Consider the following 20,108-nt stretch of genomic DNA (forward strand, 5'->3'; position numbering starts at 1 on the left):
CACAACAACTTTTTAGGAAACACACATAAAAAAATCACAAAAATCCTGGAAGATACAACATTTAACAAAACGCTGATATTTTTCTTTTTTTTAAAAAAAACAATGTTTCAGAAAACAAAACAAACACAACATTCAGAAAAAAAGATTTTTCAGAAGGCAAAACATTATACAAAACAATACAATGTTGTGGTTTGTGAAATGTTGTGTTTTTGATATGTTGCATTTTCTGAAATTTCATTCTGTGAAATGTTTGTGTTGTCTGAAATGCAGTTTTGCTATGTAAAATAGGGCTGTGTTATGTGAAATGTGGTTGTTTTGTGAAATGTTTTTATTTTCTGGAATACTTTGTTTTCTGAAATGTAGTTTTGCTTTCTGAAATGTTTTGTGAAATGGTGTTTTTCTAAAGTGTCATTGTGTTTTGACCCTTAGTATAGGCCATCAGCAGCATTTCAAAACGTATATGTTGCAATACATTATGTCCTATAATGTAGGGAGGGTATCCAGCAGCTGAATTTAGATGTCAGATGAATTATGTCTGAACCAACAATTGCTGACTACAGAGAACATCAAGCAATGCTGACATCAATACAGCACCAGTCAGGCAGCACCACTCACAAGCCATCTGATTTAAAGTTATAGTATGGTTAAGTATGAAGCTATACCATCGAAGGTTTGATGTAAACACATTCCTGTCATGAAAGTTTGGTTGAATTAAATCCAGCGTGAAAATGCTCAGCGGTGATTTAACATCCCCTTTTATATCGTATGTGCAGAGAAAAGCATTAATCCCGCACGCAATATCATGATTAAGTCATCAATCTGTTTTTCAGGACAGAAAATTGTTCCGAAACTCCCAGCCAGATTTAAATCAACGATGGTGAGGCTCAATCCAGACAAAATTCTCTTCACATTGATAGGTAAGGCGTGAAAACAAAGCAACCCCTATTTCCCAACAATTATGTTTTTGTGCCATTGTTTCTCAAAATTAAGACCACATTTCCCATAGATATATTGGTTGTATGAATTCACATATTGACTGTACTTACATAGAGACTGTATCTTAGTAGGGATGTAGTGAGCAAAGACATCCGTCAGCATGGGTACCAGTTCAGACCCCTGTGGAGTACTGGTTTGCCTTGGCTGCCATCTAGTGTTTGCCATCAGAACATACTGCTGGCTGGACCTGTAAGTTAAGAGAGCACCTCAAATGTTGACCACATCCAGCTGGTTTGACATTATGGTGGCTTTGTTATCAAGTAATAAATCTTGGAAATAACCCATCCCCCATTCTGAAACAAAAGTAGTAGGATAAAGTGCATCACAGTGCAAATATATATCAATACTTTGTTATGTGATCCCAGTTTCCAGTAATGTGTCTTTGACTACAATAAGAATGAAAGACACTGTAAATATTCTGGATTTTTTAACATAAAGCACAATATGTCTAGTTTTAAAATACATTCTTCACCTCCACAAAATAAATCTCATGTTTACCATGTTGCAAAATAAATGTGAAAACAAATCCCTATCCCCAATAAATCACACTAGATATGCGGCAATTGTGTCCTCTTACAGACAAAATATTACCCTAACATTTCATTGTCATCATTTTAATTTTTTTTTTCTTCGATTATGGTAATAGATGCCAATATGTGCAAAGCTTTAAACCCTCTACATCAGTTTACATCTTTGTTACTTTGGCATTGACACACATAAACTTTCTTTGGCGTATACAGTTTTTCAACAGTTCAAAACATGCAATCAGCTTGATACTAGTTCTTAGTCATCCAGCTGGCAGAGGCAAGCCACCCCTCGGTTAATCCAGTGGTTTTGTGGCTTGTCAGAGGGCAGCTCGATAGACAGGACATAGTTGGTGGAGTGTCCAGTGGTGGACAAGGTCCCTCTACGGGCGCTGGTTTTGTAAACAGGACAAACATAGATGTTTTCATGTTTAAACTTGGCCATTTCTCCCGGTTTAAGCTTGATGATGGGCAAAGAGTCAAAGAGGATCTTGGGGGAAGACTCGCCAATGACCATGCTCTCTCTGTCCCAGCGAGCCCCCTCCATGAAAAGGCCCTTGACGTAGGCCCCGTCCTCTGGCTTCTCGTCCATATGGGTCTCCTCTTTGGTTACCTGGAGCACAACTCAGAGCGTGAATATCCACCCAATATATCCCTATTATTATTAAATTATTACAATTACAAATATCAATAACAGTAGCCCTTTTTACAGACAGATCGTGCAGTTGGGCTGCTATTAAGTCCCTCCTTCATCATGCGCCACAATGGCACCAGTGTGTCATTTTAGGATGCCGGCATCCCAAGAGCAAAAGAGGTGTGACGAACATGAAGTTTAACACAACAGCATCTTAATGAAAACAGCAGCGCAACATGGCAGTAACAAAATTTTTCCATCCTTATTATATGGCAGATGCTCTCGTCCCTTGCTCAGAGGAGTTCCTCGATTTCATTGTCTCCCCAATTTATGGACATTTTTGACTGCTGTTCTTTCTGTTTGAGTTCACCGCTAACCACTGCTAACTGCTTTTTAAATCTCCCGGTAGTGGGTTGCACACATAACACTTAAAAAAACAATAAAAATTTCAAAAAATAAAAATAAATAAATAAATAAATAAATAAATAAAACAGTGAGGCATAATAACAGCATTCTCACCTTGACCAGGCTGTATGAAAGGGGCTACTGAGAAAGGTTAGCAAAAATGTTGACATACCTCAAATTCAAAGCCAATGTAGTCAATTGGGATGGTGTACTTCCTGGCAAAATTCTGAGCCACTCCAGTAAGAAATGACTGGGTGAAGTAGAAGCCAGAGAGCCAGAAGACTGTAGGTGGGCCATTATCTATCCAATCCTGTCAAGACATACACCCAAGCATATGTATAGATATGAGTAAATCTAAAAAATGATTAATACAACCAGTGCTGCTTTACTACAATCTGAATGTAATAGATTAGTTTTAAAAAGGAAATTTATCTTATTATTTTGCATATTCAAAGAATCTCCTTGACTGTACATACAGCATATGCTATTGGTAAATGGACTGTACTTGTATCGCACTTTTCTAGTCTTTTGACCACTTAAAGCGCTTTCACACTACATGACACATTCACACACACACACACACATTCACACACTGGTGGCTGAGGCTATTGTGCAAGGTGCCACCTGCTACTCATTCACACGAACTCAGACTCCGATGATGCAGCATCGGAAGCAATTTGGGGTTCAGTATCTTGCCCAAGGACACTTTGACATGTTGACTGGAGGAGCCGGGGATCTGACCTTCCAATTAGAGAATGACCCGCTCTACCTCTGAGCCACAGGTGCGTCAGCTACCTTTTATGTGCTTCATTACAGGTCATATTCCAAGTTTGTTACATTTGCTTAGAGTCTATGTGATTCATAACAACCATAATTCTTACTTGAAGGAACTGCAGCCTGGCTAAGAGATCAGTCACGTAGCTCCCCATCGGCTTGAGAGAGGGGTAAGACTTGGCTGCCCACATAGCGGGCACCTTGCCCACCAGCATACTGTTGAACACGTTCTCAAGTTCTGCAGACATAACAATCTGGCCCTTCAGAGCTTTGCAGATGTTTACTAAGCTGACACGCACCACATGAGTGAGTCTGTCGAGAGGGGAGACAGATTTGATCAAGTGTTAATTGTGTGTCCTACACAAACTGATCGATCCATCTCCAACATGAATATTTAATTAGCTTGCATTGCATGTTATTACCTGTTAAAACGGATGATTTCCTGCCTCAAAACTGTATTCATAGACTCCTCATACATGACTGGGTATTTATCCATCACCATTTGTATGTCAAAGTCTGCTGGCAGCTTAGACAGGATGTCCTCTGCAAGCTCATCTACTACTTCCTACAACACAAAGACATGACAACATAAAGAATGAGTAAACAGCAACTCGTCTGCATGTCAACAAGAAAGTTTGCTTTAAGTGTTTCCTCAGGGAAATAAGTGGAAGCCAAGAGAGTAAAATCAAAGTTTGAGTGCATCCTAGAGCAGGCAAAGCAAACCTGGGGAGACTTAGCCCCGCCTCCAGTCTGCCTGGGCAGAGTCAGCAGAACTCCATCCAGGAGCTGATTGGTCTCTTGGTTATCCTTCGTGATGTCAGCGTTGCTGTGAAGTCCAAACACACAGGGATCGGAACAAATTGGAAGACTGCGAATGTAGGTAACATACGCCTGGAATAAAGAACAGTAATTTTTAGAAATTTGGTTCTTTATCAGACAAGATAATTAGAGAGGTACTTGCGTTATAACGGTGATCTTCAACACGGTGCCCTCAAGGCCAAACATGATCACACTTTCAGTCCAGACAAATTTTAAACTCTGTGATTAAAACCATTAATCCTCCTCTGGGTAATCAGCGAAATCTGCTGCTGTTGTGTTATCTTAAATGCAAGCCTGTAGTTACTTTGGGCATAATGGCATAAGAAGACAGCTGTTTTTTTTTTTGTCTTGTCAAGACTTGTTATGATGATGGATATAGCAGATTTAAGCTGTAGCAGTAAAGGTCCAGTGTATAGGAGGATTTAGGGGCATCTATTTGTAGTAAGGTTGTGGTGGTATATATGGTATAAAAGTTGATGTTTATCATAATGTTTATATTTACTTATCCACTGTATTAAAAAAATGCAGCTAGATGTGGAATCTGACTATTATTTTAGCTATTTTGAAAAGAGAGACTATTTCCACATAATTTCGATTGAACAAAAATGGTTTCTAGTTTCAATTATAGTAATAAAACTGTCACACCTGTCCAGCATCGTTAGTCCATCCCTGCTCCTCAGTTTTTCCCAGCCTGTTCTTCTGCCTCATCACCTTCTTTCCATCACCTGAGCTTTTTTGCCTTTTTTCCACCTGCACTTAATCCCCTCATCAGTATAGTTTGTATTTAAGTCCAGGTTTTCATTTCAGTCTTTGTTGAATACTTATTTTGGTTGTGTGATGTTTAGTTAGTTTCCTCAGAATAAAGAATGATCTTTGTGTGATGGTTCCTGTTGTCTCCTGCTTTTGGGTCCACCTGATTTGCCTTACACTACGGAAAGACAGATTTGCTCAACCAAAAAAAAAAACCCAAACGTTCTGTCAGTAGCCCATATTGGACAAATCAAACACTAGCTCTAAATAGCGCCGTTCACATTCTCAAGTCGGCCACCGTAGTTCTCCTACACGCTTGGCAAACAGGAGAAATATCTGTTCGGCAACCTCAACACTAGATACCACTAAATCCTACACACCAGAACTTTAATTAGTAATTCACCAGAGCTCTGACAGTACCTGATAGGGGCCATGAGCAGGGACATAATACAGATCTCCCTCACACAGGTGGTAGCCCTCCTGCTCTATCAGCTCCCAGCTATAGAAGATGGACAGAAGCGACAGCAGCAGACGCCTGTCTTTGTCATCCGTCACCCTGCCGCCATAGTTGCACTCACCTGAGAAACGAGATAATTAAAACCAAAGCAAAAACTGTAACATATACACACATTTTTACATATGCAAAGAGAGAGGGGTGAGTGTTTTGTTATAAAGGTCATCAGTATAAGAAAAATCTGCCCCAAGGTTTTTAAAGGCCTTTAGGGTATCTAACAGGTTACATCTGCCTGTGATTCAAGGGTGACCTATTCACTCAGAATATCACCTTGCTGCCAGTTTCACTGGCGTTAATTAATGCCCTGCTGAGTTAACAACTGTTAAATTTTCACCTGTAAGGTATGTGAGTGCCTCCAGTGGAATCTCATCATACTCATCCAGGAACATCTGGATCTGCCTCATACTGATCCTCAAGTCAGACTCATTGAACTCGTAGGGAATATTCCAACCTGAGAGAAACAGCAGCAGCAGGGTTGTTTTACAGTCACAATAATGGTATAATAAACACATTACAAAATAACATCAAATGTTTCAAATGTCAAAATAAAAACCTTACATTGCAATTATCCATGGGGAAAAAGACATTTAATTGCAGAGTCAAACAGTAGATAAGAACTACAGTATATATTTCTCACCCAGAGGTCCAAAATTCCTCCTTTCCTGCACTAGAGCGTGGAAGAAGGTGAGACCAAACAGAAACTTCTGCCATATGGCCTGTTTTTTGGAGCTGTCAAAGAAGGCAGGGTCAGAGATGGGGTGACTCAGGTAGGAGCGCAACAGGTTGGCTCTTATTCCTTTAGGAGGCTCGTTGGTCATCTTCAGCCCATTCTGCAGGATACTGACAGGGAACTTGTCAGATGGATAGCTGGTTAACCACAACCTGGAGAGAAGAAAAGATTGTTGGCTGTATCGTCTTCCTCATGAAAGAACATGTTTCAGTCAAACTCAATGTGTAGAGTCTGGTACCTAAAGCTGGGGTGTGTGTTCTCTGGGGTAATGGTTTCCTCACAGATCCTCTCCAGAGTGGGCATCCAGCTGGTGGCCAGGTGGCAGTTCTGCAGTACCACCCAGGTGCCCTCTTTGATGGCTTTGTTAATCATCTGAGCTGCTATGGGTCCCTGTCCCTGTCCAAGAGAAATGGTTTGGGTCTTACTGCCCCCCATGTCCAGGTCATCTGCAAACTTCAGCAGACCTGAGGAAACAATGCAGTACTCTATTTGAAACTTTTCTTGTGCGGCTGTCATATGCAAATTGTTGTGGTTTCATTCAGAAATATGAAGAAAAAGGCAAAAAGCAACTTGGTAAGAAATATTCCACAAATTGCAAGAAATTAGAGGATTTGGAAAATGATTTTGAAAACCTAGGGCAAAATCGTTTGGTGGGGGGGGCTAGGGAAAAACTATGTTTATTGCTAATCATAATTGCATGTTTTAAATTATTTTTACAGAATTATTCAATTTTAAGCACTTTTTTCAGGTGATTACCTTTTGTATTATTTTTTTTAACTAATTTTCAGGTAGTTTTGTTGTACTTTTTACTAATTTCTTGCTAATTATGGCTCATTTCTTCTTTTGTTGCTTATTGCCTTCTTCCCATGTTTTTGAAAGAAATCAAGCCAATTTGCTCAGGTTTCAAAGGGTTAAAGACTTATGGCATCTAAACATAAAATCACATTTCACTTTTTCACCAACTTTCCTTATGCATCTTGGTGTGAAGGGGCCAGTTTGAGGCCATCGTGTGTAAAAATGTAGAAAGTGCACAAGTCTGCGATTAATCACCTGCTGTTGGATCTGATCCTGGTGACAACACAAAGATGAGAGGAGAGCAGCAGTTGGAGTCTTTGTAACTCCCTGCCAGGTCAAACGTGGGCGGTTCGATGTAAGCCTGTCCCATGTTATCCACTATGAAATCCTGCACTGCTGGAACCATTTTATCTGGCCTGAAGCACCTGATTACGACCATTCTGTCCATCCCTTCCAACTTGTTCCACTGGTCAGGTAACTGGTCTTTATGGGGCTTGCCTGAATCATAGAGCTTCTTCCATTTGGAGATGCTGTCTTGGACATGTTCAAAGAAACCATCCAGGTTTGGAAGCTTGGACGCTCTGACGATTTCAGACCAAGATTTTTCAGACAGCCACTCTGGAGCAGGGTTGGGGTAAGGGTTATCCAAAGCAATGCCACCTGTTAGAAGGAAGCGCCAGACTTGATCATCAACCTGGCCCTTACCCTGCATAATGCCTACAGTGAGCAGCAGGGAGAAAAGCAGCTTATCCTTCTCAAAAAGTGAGCGGCACACATTATTGTAGATACTGAGGGTAAAGTGCTTAACAATATTGTTGATCCGTTCAGCCACATCGTCACTCTTCAAGCTCTGCGCAATGGAATGCAGGTAGAGATTGATGAACCAGGTCAGGGAGTACTGGTACATAGGCTCGATGTTTGCTAATTCTGAGATGCAGAAAAACAAAATGGATGAGTGCTCAGCCACAGGACGGTAACCCATGCGAGTGTCATCAATCTCTTTCTCTGTTACACTTGCAATTGTTTGCTTTTCTGAGATCTCCTCAGAGAGGATTTTGGAGGATGATAAGATCTTAATGGCGGTCTCATCCTCCAGGATATTTCCCTCAGAAGAGGAGAGCACTTGTAAGATCTTATCCTCAATTTCCTTCAGCTGCTTGTTGTTGGCAGCACTCTCCAGAATGAGCTGGTTCTTCTTCTCCTCCAGCTCAGGTTTCTCTTTGGCTGCTACAAGCCCTAAGAGCTGGTCCTGTAGGCCTTGTGGTGTGATCATGAAGTTCAGCAGACAGACTTTGACAGCCACCTCTGGAAGGTAGTGAGGGTTCCTAAGCCCAGTGGTCATGTAGAACCTAAAGTCTTTAGAATATTCTACAATATTCTCCCCTATTTTCATGTACTCGACACCCTGCTGTTTGAAGGTCTGCTTCAGCAACACAGGTTCAAGTACTGGATCAAGTTCCTCTCCAACATTCTCCAAAAGAACTGAGATTCCAAATTGGATGCAATTCTCCAAAATTCTCACATAGTTTCCATCTGACAGCTTGATGACAGCAAGTTTATTGGCCTTCTCCATGTTTTTGATCCACTTGTTGGCTTGACCTTGAGGGTCAATCATTAGGGGCCATCTGCGGGAGTTAAACACAATGATACCATTGTCTGTGGAGAAGGAGTCCACTGGCAGCCCAGCAATCTGCCACGCCCTGATGGCCACCTGGTTACCCAGAATGTTGCTGAGGGTAAAGTCCTCAGAGCAGGGGATTTTCTTCTCCTGGCACAGGATATGCCACTGCTCCTGGCACTCTACGCGGTAGTCTACTGTGAATGCCCCAAGGTAAGAAACAGTTCCAGAAGACAGGAGTATGTCACCTGTCAGGTTGGTGTATCTGCAGAAGGGAAACATAATACCAAACTGGTTAATGTCAAACTTCAGGCACCCAATACATCATGACTATATGTGAATACTAATATACAGAATATTTTGATGTACCTGATCCCTAGTTGCCTTGCGGCCTCTGTCCATCTGTCCTTCTCCCCACCCAGTCCTCCTATCAGCTTCTCTGCCCTGATCAGCTTCTGAGAACACAACTCAATGTTGTCCTCCAGATCTTTCTTCTTGTTAATCATGGCCGCCAAGTCATCATTCAGGCTCTGCAATCTGTCCTCCACTTCTTTCAGCTCAGCTCTTTTCACCACCAACATTTCCATTTGTACAGCCAGCTCGTCCTCAGCCAGCTTCAGTCTCTCCTTCTTGGGGGCTACCACTTTGGCTACACGCTCATACACTTCCATAGCTCGCACCCACTTACAGAGACCCTCACAAGCCGAGGAGACGTTTTTGATGATGGAGGGCTGGAACTCGGGGTTGTCGATGAACTTGTCTCTGATTTTCTTGATGTATGGGGCAGGAATGTTGTCTTTGTCATAGGCTTTGAGGCTCTCCAGAAACTTCAGGTCTCCAAGGAGCTTCTTTGAGGGGCCCCAGAAGTCTTCAATCATTTTACCTACAACATGTTTATTTGAAATAGTAACACTATTGAGCTGAATATTTCAAAAGTACCATAATAACATAACTATTGTCAATAACTATTGTCAATGAGAATGATGCCTTATAGAAATCATTCTTCCAAAGCTGTGATCTTACCTGAGCCACTAGGATCAGGTTTTCTCTCAGGTTTGATGCCCTTCATGACACAGATGGACTCCATGACAAGTTTAACTAGACCTGGTGGGTTCTGCATAGACTTAACTACTGTAATGTCTGAGGGTTTTAAGGTGTCCAACGCTGACAAGGCAGCCTCCAATGCAGGCATCGCTTCTGCCAAGTCTCCCTCACACTCATCCTGAAAGACAAACAATTTGTCTAAATATGGAAATGGATTCATTCCAAAATATTGCAAATACCCACCATATCAAAAATTAAAATTCTGAAAACAATTAGCAGATTTGTATCTTAGAAAAAAGGTTTGATCACATCATCAATTTTGAACATTTCAGCCCTGGAAAAATGGTCCATTGCTCCTGAAAAAATGTATACCTTAATGGCTTGGGCCTCAGCTGCTGCTTCATTAGCCACTTTCTCATCAGCAGATACAAGTTCTTTCTTAGCATCCACTTCCACTGTTTCCCCTTCTATCTTAACCATCATCTTATCTGTTTCAGCTGAAGTCTGGATGAGCTCCGGCTGCAAGGCTGTCAGCTCCTCCTGCATCACTGACACCTATGGACATAGTATCAATTTGAATGATCATGCGTCAGAATCATTAATTTGGTCAAAGACACATAGTACTGCTTGACATGGTGCAACACCTGAGATGCGGCAAACTCAAGTTTCTGGAGACCAACGATGTAGCGGTTCCTCGCAGTATCCACTTCATTCCTCTTGACATTAAGCAGAGTCTTGAAGGTGAGGATGAGCTCAAGGTAGGAGGTGGGAGTGACATAATTGTGTCTCCTCAGTCTGGAGAAATACCTCTCAGACATCTCTCTCACACTCGTCTGGAAGGTCTTGCACATTTCCACCACCCTGGGATCACAGAAAGAAAAAAAATGTTGACATACTACACAGTTTGGATGCAGCGTTCGTCTTTTCAGCAGCTGGAACAAGAACTACTTGTTGGCTTTCTTTTTATGTCCTTACTCCAATCTGATGTCACTGTCCATTTCAACATCCTCAAGAAACTTGTGGGCCACCATTTCGAGAGCATCATTTGGCCATGCATGGAACCAGTCAATGGTGCAGCAGTTGATAAAGGAGGGGAACATCCTGAGACGGTTCCTAAATGCATCACCAATCGGACTCATAGCTGTTGAATGCAAGAATTCCCAGTTAAAACGACTCACTAAAATTTAAACAAAATAATATAAAGGACATGTAAAGGTATACCTACCTAACACAATGTGAAGGTTAGCCTTCACACGGTCAATAAAGAAGTTGTACATTGAGAGCGGAGTGGCATCAATCTTTTTGCCCTCAAGCCGGGCGATTCCCTGCACTTTCTCTATGATGTCAGCACGTTCATCTGCAGCAAAGATGTTAGGCACATCACCAGTGTTCAGCAGCATGTTGATATCTTCTAACATGGCTTCATCCTTAATTTGGCTGTCATTGAACAGGAATACCAGGCTCTTTCCCTCAATGCCTGCTTTAAGCATAATCTGTTTCAAGTCATCACGCCAGTCTGACATGCTGTAGTTCTTGGTCAACTCAATCTGGAACAGGACATAATCATTAATGAATGTGCCCAGCTTAGTGGCACTCTGACGCCCTGAACCACCAATTCCGACGAGTAGAAGGTGGCCGTTGTCTTGTTTTAGCACACGGCAGATGCGGGAGATGTGCTCAATAGCAAATTTGAACATTACAAGGGACATGGGGGCCTTGCTGCAATTGTTGTATTCATCCAAATAGAACTCCATCACTTCTTGTAAAGCACTCAAGTCTGTGATTTCATCGTAGGCCTTTACATCAGAATCAGGCTTGGCATAGTCACCGAAGAACAAGCTACGGATGCTTTCGCCCACCACCTTGCCATCTGGGCTAAGATGGCTCAGAACCTAGAAAACAATAGGAGAAATTTAGGATTAACACAGGCCACAACAGACTACACTACACAAAGCAGCAGCTAGTCTCATAGTTTGTTTATTGAATCTGACTTTCAACATAAAAGTATCCTTATTTGTATACACATCCTTCATAACTATAGTGTACAAAATTCCTGCGCATTTTTTCTTTATTTTTTTGTCATCTTTTTATCTTGTTTTGTTTTTATCAAACACTCTCAATTCTTTTACTTTGCTTTTTTTCTCTAAAGCTGCTGTAATAGATGAATTGAGATTGTAGTGCACATAGGTATCTAGATGACTAAAACATCCTTAGATTTGTGCTTTCTCACTAGAATGTGGATGCAGAAGTAGCTTTAGTTAAGGACAAAATTTATCTAACAACAGAATCCAAACCTACTAAACCAACCTTTTGCAATAGGCTTTTTTTCCCCACAAAATTTCAGTCATATCTGTTTTTAATTTCTGAGATGACACAAAAATGATGCAACTGAAAATCTGTAATTTTAACTTTGTTGAAATATGTTTGGAGTGTGTTTGTGTGCAATAATCGAACATGTGGGCTACCTTTTCCACACTCTGCTTGAAAAAGTTTGAGGTTTTCTCTTTGACGATGCCAAAGAATGTCTCCCTGTCTTCACTGTCAATGAGCCGGTCATAGAAAACACGGTAGACCTCATGGATCCACAGGCGGATCAGTTTGTCTCCATCCTGGCAGAAATGGCCAACATACATGAAGAAGAGATACATCTTTTCAAAACAAATCATTTAGACACTATTTTCTCCACTCTTACCTGCATGTGTGTATGTGGAGCCAAGAGCACGCCTCGTATCACTCGAGCAAAATCCCGCAGGTTGAAGATGTAATGGGACTTAGATGGAGTGGGGAGGAAGCTGTCCATGGTATCCTTATAGACTGCCATGCTGGCCTGGACCATGATCTTGCCAAGCCTTGGACATGAGACAAAATATAGTCTGTCTTTCTGCCAAAGATGTTTTATAAAATTCTACCCCTGTAGGACATTTTAAAAACATTTGACAAAGTACCTGAAGAAAGAGGCATCAAATCCCTTGCTGAAGTGCCAGTCAGTAATGGAGCTGAAGATCTTGGTCAGTGTTTCATCATCAAAGGAATCAATCGAGATGATGTTCAAGTGGCGGGTGAAGCGACCTAGTATTTCAAACATGTAGAAAATCTTAGTGCTGCTTTTTTAACCCTTTGCAACCTGGATCAACATAACTTTTCTTGTATTGCGTTCAGATGCCTTTCACAAGTATTTTAACCTTCCAATGCTGAGCAAATTGGTGCAAATTTACCATGAAATCTCTCACAAATTGCACGAAATTAGTAGATTTAGAAAATATCTTTAAAAAGGTGATTGGGGAAAATGTGTATTTCTTTTATTTATTTTTACCAAATTATTAGAATTTGAAGTGCTTTTTCCAGGTAGTTTTTTCTTGATTTTTTTGTAACTTTCCCATTTTATGTGTGTGTGTGTGTGTGTGTGTGTGTGTGTGTGTGCTTGTTGGGGGAATTTTTTTTTGTGCTAATATTCAGATATTTTTTTTGTTTTTTAAAATGTTATTTCTGTCATATTTTTGGGTAATTTCTTCTTGAGTTTCTCATTGGCTTTTTTTCATATTTTTTGAAAGAAATCAAACTAATTTTCCCAGGTTCAAAGGGTTAATTAACTCACTAATATCAAATAAATTAGGTCAAAAATACCTGTAATGTCATTTTTCCCACCACCAGGAGGACCCATTGCAGACATAAACAGCATGTCCACTATGTTCAGTCTGGAGGTGTCCTTCTTATCATACCAGTGATGATGGTCAATCCACTGCCTTAACAGCTCAATTGGGGGTTGAGCACCATAGATTTCCTTAGCTGGCATATTCAGATCATCTATGTAAAAGAGATTACAATAAAATAACTAAACAAATTCATCTACTTCAAACCAAACATTATTGGATTATGTGTGTCCATCTTTACCAACATAGACGATGCACTTCTTTCCTACAGGAGGTCCAAACACGCCCTTCCTTCGTCGGTCTAACTTGGCCATGATAATGTCCTGGGTCTGATTTGCTGAGGTTCTGGCTGAGAAGTTTATACAGTTTGGTGTGTACTTCTCCTTAGGCAGCTTTACTAAGAAGCTTTTGTTGATGACAGATTTGCCAGTGCCAGTGGGCCCAACAAACAGCATGGGTATTTCATGTGACAGGTAGGTACCCAGGAAAAAAAGCTGACGTGCCGTCTCCATGGTTGGGATGATGAGGTCAGTCACCTGGTGAGAAGAAGCAGAATTTCAGCCAACACGGACATCTACAGTGGCGTTTTTAGCAGCAGTAACCACTGTGACATAAACACACTCACATTGGCTGCAGCTGGAATGATGTTTTCTTCATTTGTGATCGAATCAGTCCATGTATTCCACTGTCCTTGTCCATCCTTGTGAAAGTAGTAGTCATAGACAGTGCCTGTAAAACAATAAGTTAACATTATGCATTGCAAAAGAAGAAGAAAAAAAAAGCAGATTTTAATTGGTATAATATATATGTCAGTAAATTTTGTGACCTCTGTCAGGGAAGATGTTGTTCTTTTTGAGCTTGATACTCTTAGGCCGAGGGTGCTCATCGTCCATGCCCATGATCAGATTGCGGTAGAAGACATCAAACTTTTTACGACTGTCCCCAGTGATAGTCCCACCCACAGTCCATACAACCACGAATAAGAATAGACACTGCAGCCACATGGTTATCTGCTGGCTGGACATCTGTGCACCATCAGCTCCTGACGCAGAAATTTCATCTAAGCAGAGTCAGAAATGTTAATAAACACACAGAAACACACACACACAAAAGAAATATATATAAATTGTCACATGACATTCTTACTCACCCATCAGGCAGGTGTACAACTTCATTAGACTGTAGGTTAAGTGAATGGGAGATGTTTGAACCACAAAGCGACACTCGTTGTCTATAAAGTCTAGACATGGCTGAACTAACCAATCAAACAAGTCCACTATCTGTGGGACAAAAGATCAAAGAAGCAGGTACAAGATATATTATACGACATCTAAAATGGACACAGAAGTAACATAAACTGACTCAATGAGTCCATCAAGACATGCAGTTTGTAATCTCACCAGTTCTCTATGTTCAGTGCTGAGGTTTTCAGGCAGTGTGTTCATGTAGGAATCTCTGAGAGGGGACCAGCCCAGCTGCTGAGGTTCCATGTAGATCATCCCGCACCTTCAGACAAATGGTTACATTCAAAAACCACAATACATTAACTTTTTCTAAACTTTCAAACCGTGTGCTTCCTATATATCATAATTTCTGGTGCAGCTTCTGTCTCTGTTGCTTACCTACTGACGGTAGCCGGAGAGGCTTGCTCTAGGTCTGCAGGTTCAAAAATCAGACTCATCTTGCTACTCATCTGGATGATCTCACCACTCATCAGACAAAGCTAGCAGAGAGGAGAAGAAACAAGAGAGAGGCTTCCTATTTTACAAGTTGGAAATCTAAGGAACCATAAAACTTAATTTAAAAACATAGTTGCAATTAAACATAGGGTCCCTTTTACTAGCCAGGTGTGGCTACCCATTATGCTGCAAAGCAGTTCATTTTAAGAAGCCAAATGAATGATTTGTAATTAGTAGCCGCTGTTATTCAATAGCCTAATTTATATACAGGTGACATTCATACTGGTGTAAATAAACTATCTGATAGTATTTCATATCTTTTCTGAGCAAGAGTTTTGTGTGAAAGGAATTCAAAGCCTGTCCAAAAGATGCCTGTCCCAAATATATGCCAGTTGAGCTCAGTGACTGAAGAAAATAATGGCCTTGGCTATTAACCAAAGTTTTACAGTAAATCCTTTACAGTATTTTCTTACAGCAGGAGGAGAAAGCTACAGTGAGGAAGGCATCAAAATGGCCAGTACCTTCTTGTTGTCATCCAGAACAGTGTTCATGTTCTCAATCCAGACAGCATCAATGGGCCCATCAAAGATGATCCACTGTCGATTGTCTGAGGTGGAGACAGCCTGATCCCTGTAGGAGGTGGCCAGCACTCCATCAGACCACTCATGGCTGACCGGATCAAAACAGCCATACAGCTGACCCATGGTGATAGCCTTGGGGTTGATGATGCAGTAATTCACGGCAAACTCCTCCATCAGCTTGGCTGAAAAAGAGGAATGCCAGAGAATAAACTCTTATCAATAACAATTGCAGATAATTTAAAACTGAACCATATATTTGCTAAAGGCTTGCTAGGGGCCAACCTACCTTTATAAAGGTCTCCAAGGGCAGCAGCAAGAACTTTATATGCAGAGGTCTTTCCTCCTAGAGGGTCTCCTACTATCATGAAGCCATGGCGTACCAACATCATCTCATAGACCTGTACACGATAGCAAATCAAAGTCAGAGTACATTTATGAAGATTAAGTATAACAACTAGCCAAACAACTTTTATCATTCTGTAAAACAGAGGAATACTCCTCCTTGGTACCTGGATAATTTTGCCAATGAACCATGGGACAGACTGGAGGTTAAGCTTTGCAATGTTGTCATTAAGGGCCTTGAGGAGGAGATCATAGTCTGGTTTTGGAAGGACCACACCAGGGAACAAATCAGAGATGATACCCTGTCGGCATGGGAGAATTGAACTGGACAATTAATTAATCCAACTGATGCATACAGTACATAGGAAGAAAATGGTATAAAATTTGTCACCTGAAACAGTGGCACATCCTGTGCTAGAAACTTGGCCATGTTGACATCCATCAGCGCTCTGAGCAACAGCACGCTCTCGTTCTCCTCGGGATAATTCAGCTTTAGATTCCCCGCTGCAGTCAGCACTGACTTCACGGCTCGCATACCATAGTCATAGTGGTGTTGGGAGGACAGCTGCTCGGAGCACAAGCGGTAGGTGGCCACAATCTTCTGGGCCAGACTGTGAGTAAAATTGGAATTTGAGATGTGGAAGGCTTGATGATTGAACCAACCAGGAGCTACTAAGTGTAACAGAAAAAAAAGTTTAATAACATTTTTTGTCCAGGACATCATTCACACATACCTGCGAGATTCAATAAACCCCATGGAGTATAGGGAGATTTCTCCAATGAGGCCATAGTCTGGCACCATCATAGCTACTGTCCGGAAAAGAGCCTACAAGAGAAGATAGACAAGTAAACATCCAGTATACTTTACATTAATCCCATTTTCTCTTCATCATCAGATTCTGCTCTGTTGAGTGTTGTTTTAAGTCGAAAAGAGCATGTTTTTTGCTTTATTTTATCATTATAATAATAATAACTATCCATATAGCACCTTTAAAAACAGTTGTTTACAACATGCTTTGATAGACAAAGCAAAGGCAGGAACTCAGGAAATAATAAATATAGACATCAACAATCAAACCAAAGAGAGAAAGGTTTAGGACAGTCAAAAAGACCAGAGCAAAATACATATGTTAAGGTCAACAACAATAAAGCACATTTTTTAGAAGTTTTTAGAAATTATAAAAATAAATGGGTTAAAGGCGATAAAAATAATAAAAGACGTTATCTAACAAGACAAGAAATGCATGTATGCACTTACGAAGTGCGTGTTGATTGCATAATGTAATGGCAATAGAATAATGACACCATCGGCATTTAAATTGGTTCCATATAAGCCTGGCTTTCACTATTCATGTCTGCCACTGGGTTACTCCCACAGAAGTAAAGGATCAATTTACAGCAAAAAAGAAGTGCATTAACCATTACAGAACCAAAACAGGAAGAGGATAGCGCTTTTGATTTCCCCAGTAGCTATCTGTATCAATGTAAGCTCTTTTCAATGGCAAATGGTGCAATAAATGAAGTAACTGTGAAAACTCTACCCAGCACAAGAAAAACAGACCCGTTGCCAGGCTCTGAGGAAAACAGTGATCCAGTCATCTTTGTGAAAGCGACGCCAACAATAACACAAATTGGAAATGCTAAGGGGGGAAAGGCTGAAACATAAGCCATTTCCACTTTGAGACTTTGCCACAGTGCTGCAGTGTACCTTAAGGTTGTCAGGGAGCTCGGCCCTGCCGGCATAACCGGGGTTCATGGTGATAAACACAGAGCAGGTCGGGTTGAGTGACAGCTCCGTTCCTTCAAATAGGAATATCTTCAGATTCTTGGCAATGGCTTGTTGTATGCAGAGAATCTGCTGGGCCACCACAGAGAGCACCTCCACCTGCGACACAAACACATTTCAAAAACAATTTTGATTTGAACAGGATTGTAATTAAAATTGCAAATTTACATTTTTGCAGCCTAAATATTAGCCTCAAATGGGAGCTGTTAGCTGTAAAGTAGCTTTTCTCTGCATTCATTATCTACATGACATTCTCATGAAACAAAGCGTAGGTGTGTTTGCCATCTTATTGCCTGGATACAAAACAGGTAATCCCATGTGCTTTTTCTGCCATGGTTCAAAATTAAACCTTCTGAGTGTGTGCACATCATATTTTACACATTTTAGATGCACACCTCTTAGATGGAATTTCTGCAGAAGAGGATGAGAACGCAAGACAGGATATAAAATGATGGCCATTTTTGTGAAAAAGTGCTTTTACTTGTCTAATAATAAAAATGGAGCCAGTGCTATGTAGACAAGAGAGTCATATTCTGCAATTTTTCTCTCTCTCTCTATTCCTTTGGTTTTTTTTTTCAAAACTCTACCAGCAGTATTTGAATGGCTTGCAATATGTCAATTACTCTTTTTGTTAAAACGCTTTCATATTAAAATAATCCAGTCAACTTGGCATAAAAGCAGAAGCAATGTCTCTATATCCTGCTGAGTTGCAAATGATCTAAATATAGCTAGGTTTCTGAGTTGGAGGAAAACATATTTTATTGGCGGTTGTGCATCTTCATTCCAAATCTATGACTCTTGATACTGGACCTGACAAGCCAAAATGACCATATAAGTTTTACCATTACCATTTTAAAAATCAAAAAAAAGTGAACCTAATAACAACAGAATATTTGTTTGTTAGTCTTAGGCTACTGCTCAAATACAGCAGACAGGGTATTTAGATAATTTAATGTAAGTGGCTCTATGTAAAATTTAGAGCGTATGATTTATCTGCACACAGTTTTCAACATTAAGGTGGCTGCTGGAAGAGCAGCCAGGTTAAGTGTGAACCGGGGGAACCAGTTCACCACAACAAACCAATGAGAAGCTCAAATTACAGCACACACAGAGGTAGTGTGACTTCATTCACTGCTCAGTTACTCACCAATAATTTTACATAGCAAATCATGGTTTCCTGCTATATCAATGCTCCGAATGCAGCATACAGAGCCTTTAACAGATATACACAGATTTGACCAGTAAAACAATAGTTGTGCTCACCTCAATGCGATTGAACTCATCAAAGCAGGCCCAAGCTCCAGACTGAGCCAATCCTTTGAAGAACTTACTCATAGCCTTGTAGTCCAGACCATCGGAGCAGTTGAACACAACACACTAGAAACAAATAAAAGTTTCAATGTCAGTATAAAAAAAAGAAAACCACAAATCAGTTTTACTGAAATGCATTTTGGGGTACCTGTTTAGCTAAAGCTTTTGCCAGATCTTTTGTGGTCTCAGTCTTGCCAGTTCCTGCAGGACCCTCAGGAGCACCTCCTAAATTCAACTTCAAAGCCCCCATCAGAGTCCTGGTGTAACACAAAGTCATTTGATCAAATGATACAATAAAAGAACTCCACATCTTGGACATTTGAATTAACTTTTGACCTTACAGTTTGTCAGAATGTAATCTTTACTGCGACACTATTTGTTGGCTCTCCATCCATAGCCAAGAATAAGAGATCAAAGGGACTGTAAGTTACCTGTAGCAGCGGTCAGTGAGTGGTGTAATGACAAGACGAGGGGAATTGCCCAGATATTCATAGCCATATTTCAAGCAAGTGGTGATCATGCGCAGCATCACTTCTCCATCCTCCCAGAAGTAACGCAGCTGAGAAATCCATGCAAAGTCATTCAGTGAGGAGACGCGGTCCTCTGCCAGTTTTGCCACAACATCCCGAGCTAGGAAAGGAAAAAAGAATTTTCTGAAACCTATATTTAATCAAGAAAGTTTTTTTTACCCCTTTAAAATAAGAACTATATTACCATGAACATCTATAACTGTAAGAGCACCAAGGGTCATCCTTGCCCCTCCTGGCAGCTTCCCACGCACCAGCTCCACAATGTCAGCAATCTGAGCGTTGCACTTATCCACATAGGCCTTTGGGTAGAACAGAAAATCAGTCGACAGATTAGACTACAGTGTAATCATTATGTATTTTAGGAGCTTAGAAGGTGTCTTTTAGTTGGAAGTTAGCAGTGGATGTACTGACAGGCAGTGAGTTGGTCTGAATGGCTTCAGATACTTCAGTGGTCCAAAAGATGGAGGAGGCACAAATGACAACTTGGCCAGGCCACTGCAACACCCACTTCTTCCTAGGCAACTAAAGCAAAAGAATATATATATATATATATATATAAATATATATATATATATATATATATATATATATATATATATATTTCACAGTAGAGATGAGATTTTGCA

At 40.7% G+C, this 20,108-nt stretch overlaps 1 protein-coding gene across 1 annotated transcript in view; it reads right to left on the reverse strand.

Moving 5' to 3' along the window:
- Positions 1 to 1,496: 1,496 nt before the first annotated feature.
- dnah3 (dynein axonemal heavy chain 3) overlaps positions 1,497 to 20,108 on the reverse strand; it is a 30,373-nt gene continuing 11,761 nt past the window's right edge. The window contains exons 27-63 of the mRNA XM_042506434.2: positions 19,894 to 20,004; positions 19,667 to 19,781; positions 19,384 to 19,582; positions 19,101 to 19,209; positions 18,905 to 19,018; positions 17,564 to 17,740; positions 16,590 to 16,681; positions 16,247 to 16,466; positions 16,023 to 16,157; positions 15,800 to 15,911; positions 15,454 to 15,695; positions 14,876 to 14,976; positions 14,654 to 14,759; positions 14,404 to 14,533; positions 14,080 to 14,313; positions 13,879 to 13,982; positions 13,495 to 13,789; positions 13,228 to 13,407; positions 12,549 to 12,672; positions 12,296 to 12,452; positions 12,069 to 12,212; positions 10,829 to 11,495; positions 10,579 to 10,744; positions 10,248 to 10,464; positions 9,976 to 10,158; positions 9,583 to 9,781; positions 8,929 to 9,442; positions 7,197 to 8,824; positions 6,385 to 6,610; positions 6,054 to 6,298; positions 5,751 to 5,867; positions 5,323 to 5,480; positions 4,057 to 4,224; positions 3,756 to 3,898; positions 3,441 to 3,645; positions 2,732 to 2,869; positions 1,497 to 2,133 (exon numbers count right to left, since the gene is read on the reverse strand). Of these exons, the coding sequence (XP_042362368.2) occupies positions 1,780 to 2,133; positions 2,732 to 2,869; positions 3,441 to 3,645; positions 3,756 to 3,898; positions 4,057 to 4,224; positions 5,323 to 5,480; positions 5,751 to 5,867; positions 6,054 to 6,298; positions 6,385 to 6,610; positions 7,197 to 8,824; positions 8,929 to 9,442; positions 9,583 to 9,781; positions 9,976 to 10,158; positions 10,248 to 10,464; positions 10,579 to 10,744; positions 10,829 to 11,495; positions 12,069 to 12,212; positions 12,296 to 12,452; positions 12,549 to 12,672; positions 13,228 to 13,407; positions 13,495 to 13,789; positions 13,879 to 13,982; positions 14,080 to 14,313; positions 14,404 to 14,533; positions 14,654 to 14,759; positions 14,876 to 14,976; positions 15,454 to 15,695; positions 15,800 to 15,911; positions 16,023 to 16,157; positions 16,247 to 16,466; positions 16,590 to 16,681; positions 17,564 to 17,740; positions 18,905 to 19,018; positions 19,101 to 19,209; positions 19,384 to 19,582; positions 19,667 to 19,781; positions 19,894 to 20,004 (8,529 nt within the window). The 3' untranslated portion in view covers positions 1,497 to 1,779. The remainder of the gene's footprint in view (positions 2,134 to 2,731; positions 2,870 to 3,440; positions 3,646 to 3,755; positions 3,899 to 4,056; positions 4,225 to 5,322; positions 5,481 to 5,750; positions 5,868 to 6,053; positions 6,299 to 6,384; positions 6,611 to 7,196; positions 8,825 to 8,928; positions 9,443 to 9,582; positions 9,782 to 9,975; positions 10,159 to 10,247; positions 10,465 to 10,578; positions 10,745 to 10,828; positions 11,496 to 12,068; positions 12,213 to 12,295; positions 12,453 to 12,548; positions 12,673 to 13,227; positions 13,408 to 13,494; positions 13,790 to 13,878; positions 13,983 to 14,079; positions 14,314 to 14,403; positions 14,534 to 14,653; positions 14,760 to 14,875; positions 14,977 to 15,453; positions 15,696 to 15,799; positions 15,912 to 16,022; positions 16,158 to 16,246; positions 16,467 to 16,589; positions 16,682 to 17,563; positions 17,741 to 18,904; positions 19,019 to 19,100; positions 19,210 to 19,383; positions 19,583 to 19,666; positions 19,782 to 19,893; positions 20,005 to 20,108) is intronic.

The sequence above is a fragment of the Plectropomus leopardus genome, chromosome 17 (assembly GCF_026936395.1).
Source record: "Plectropomus leopardus strain MGB_pleo_1.0 chromosome 17, ASM2693639v1, whole genome shotgun sequence".
Lineage (NCBI taxonomy): Eukaryota > Metazoa > Chordata > Actinopteri > Perciformes > Serranidae > Plectropomus > Plectropomus leopardus.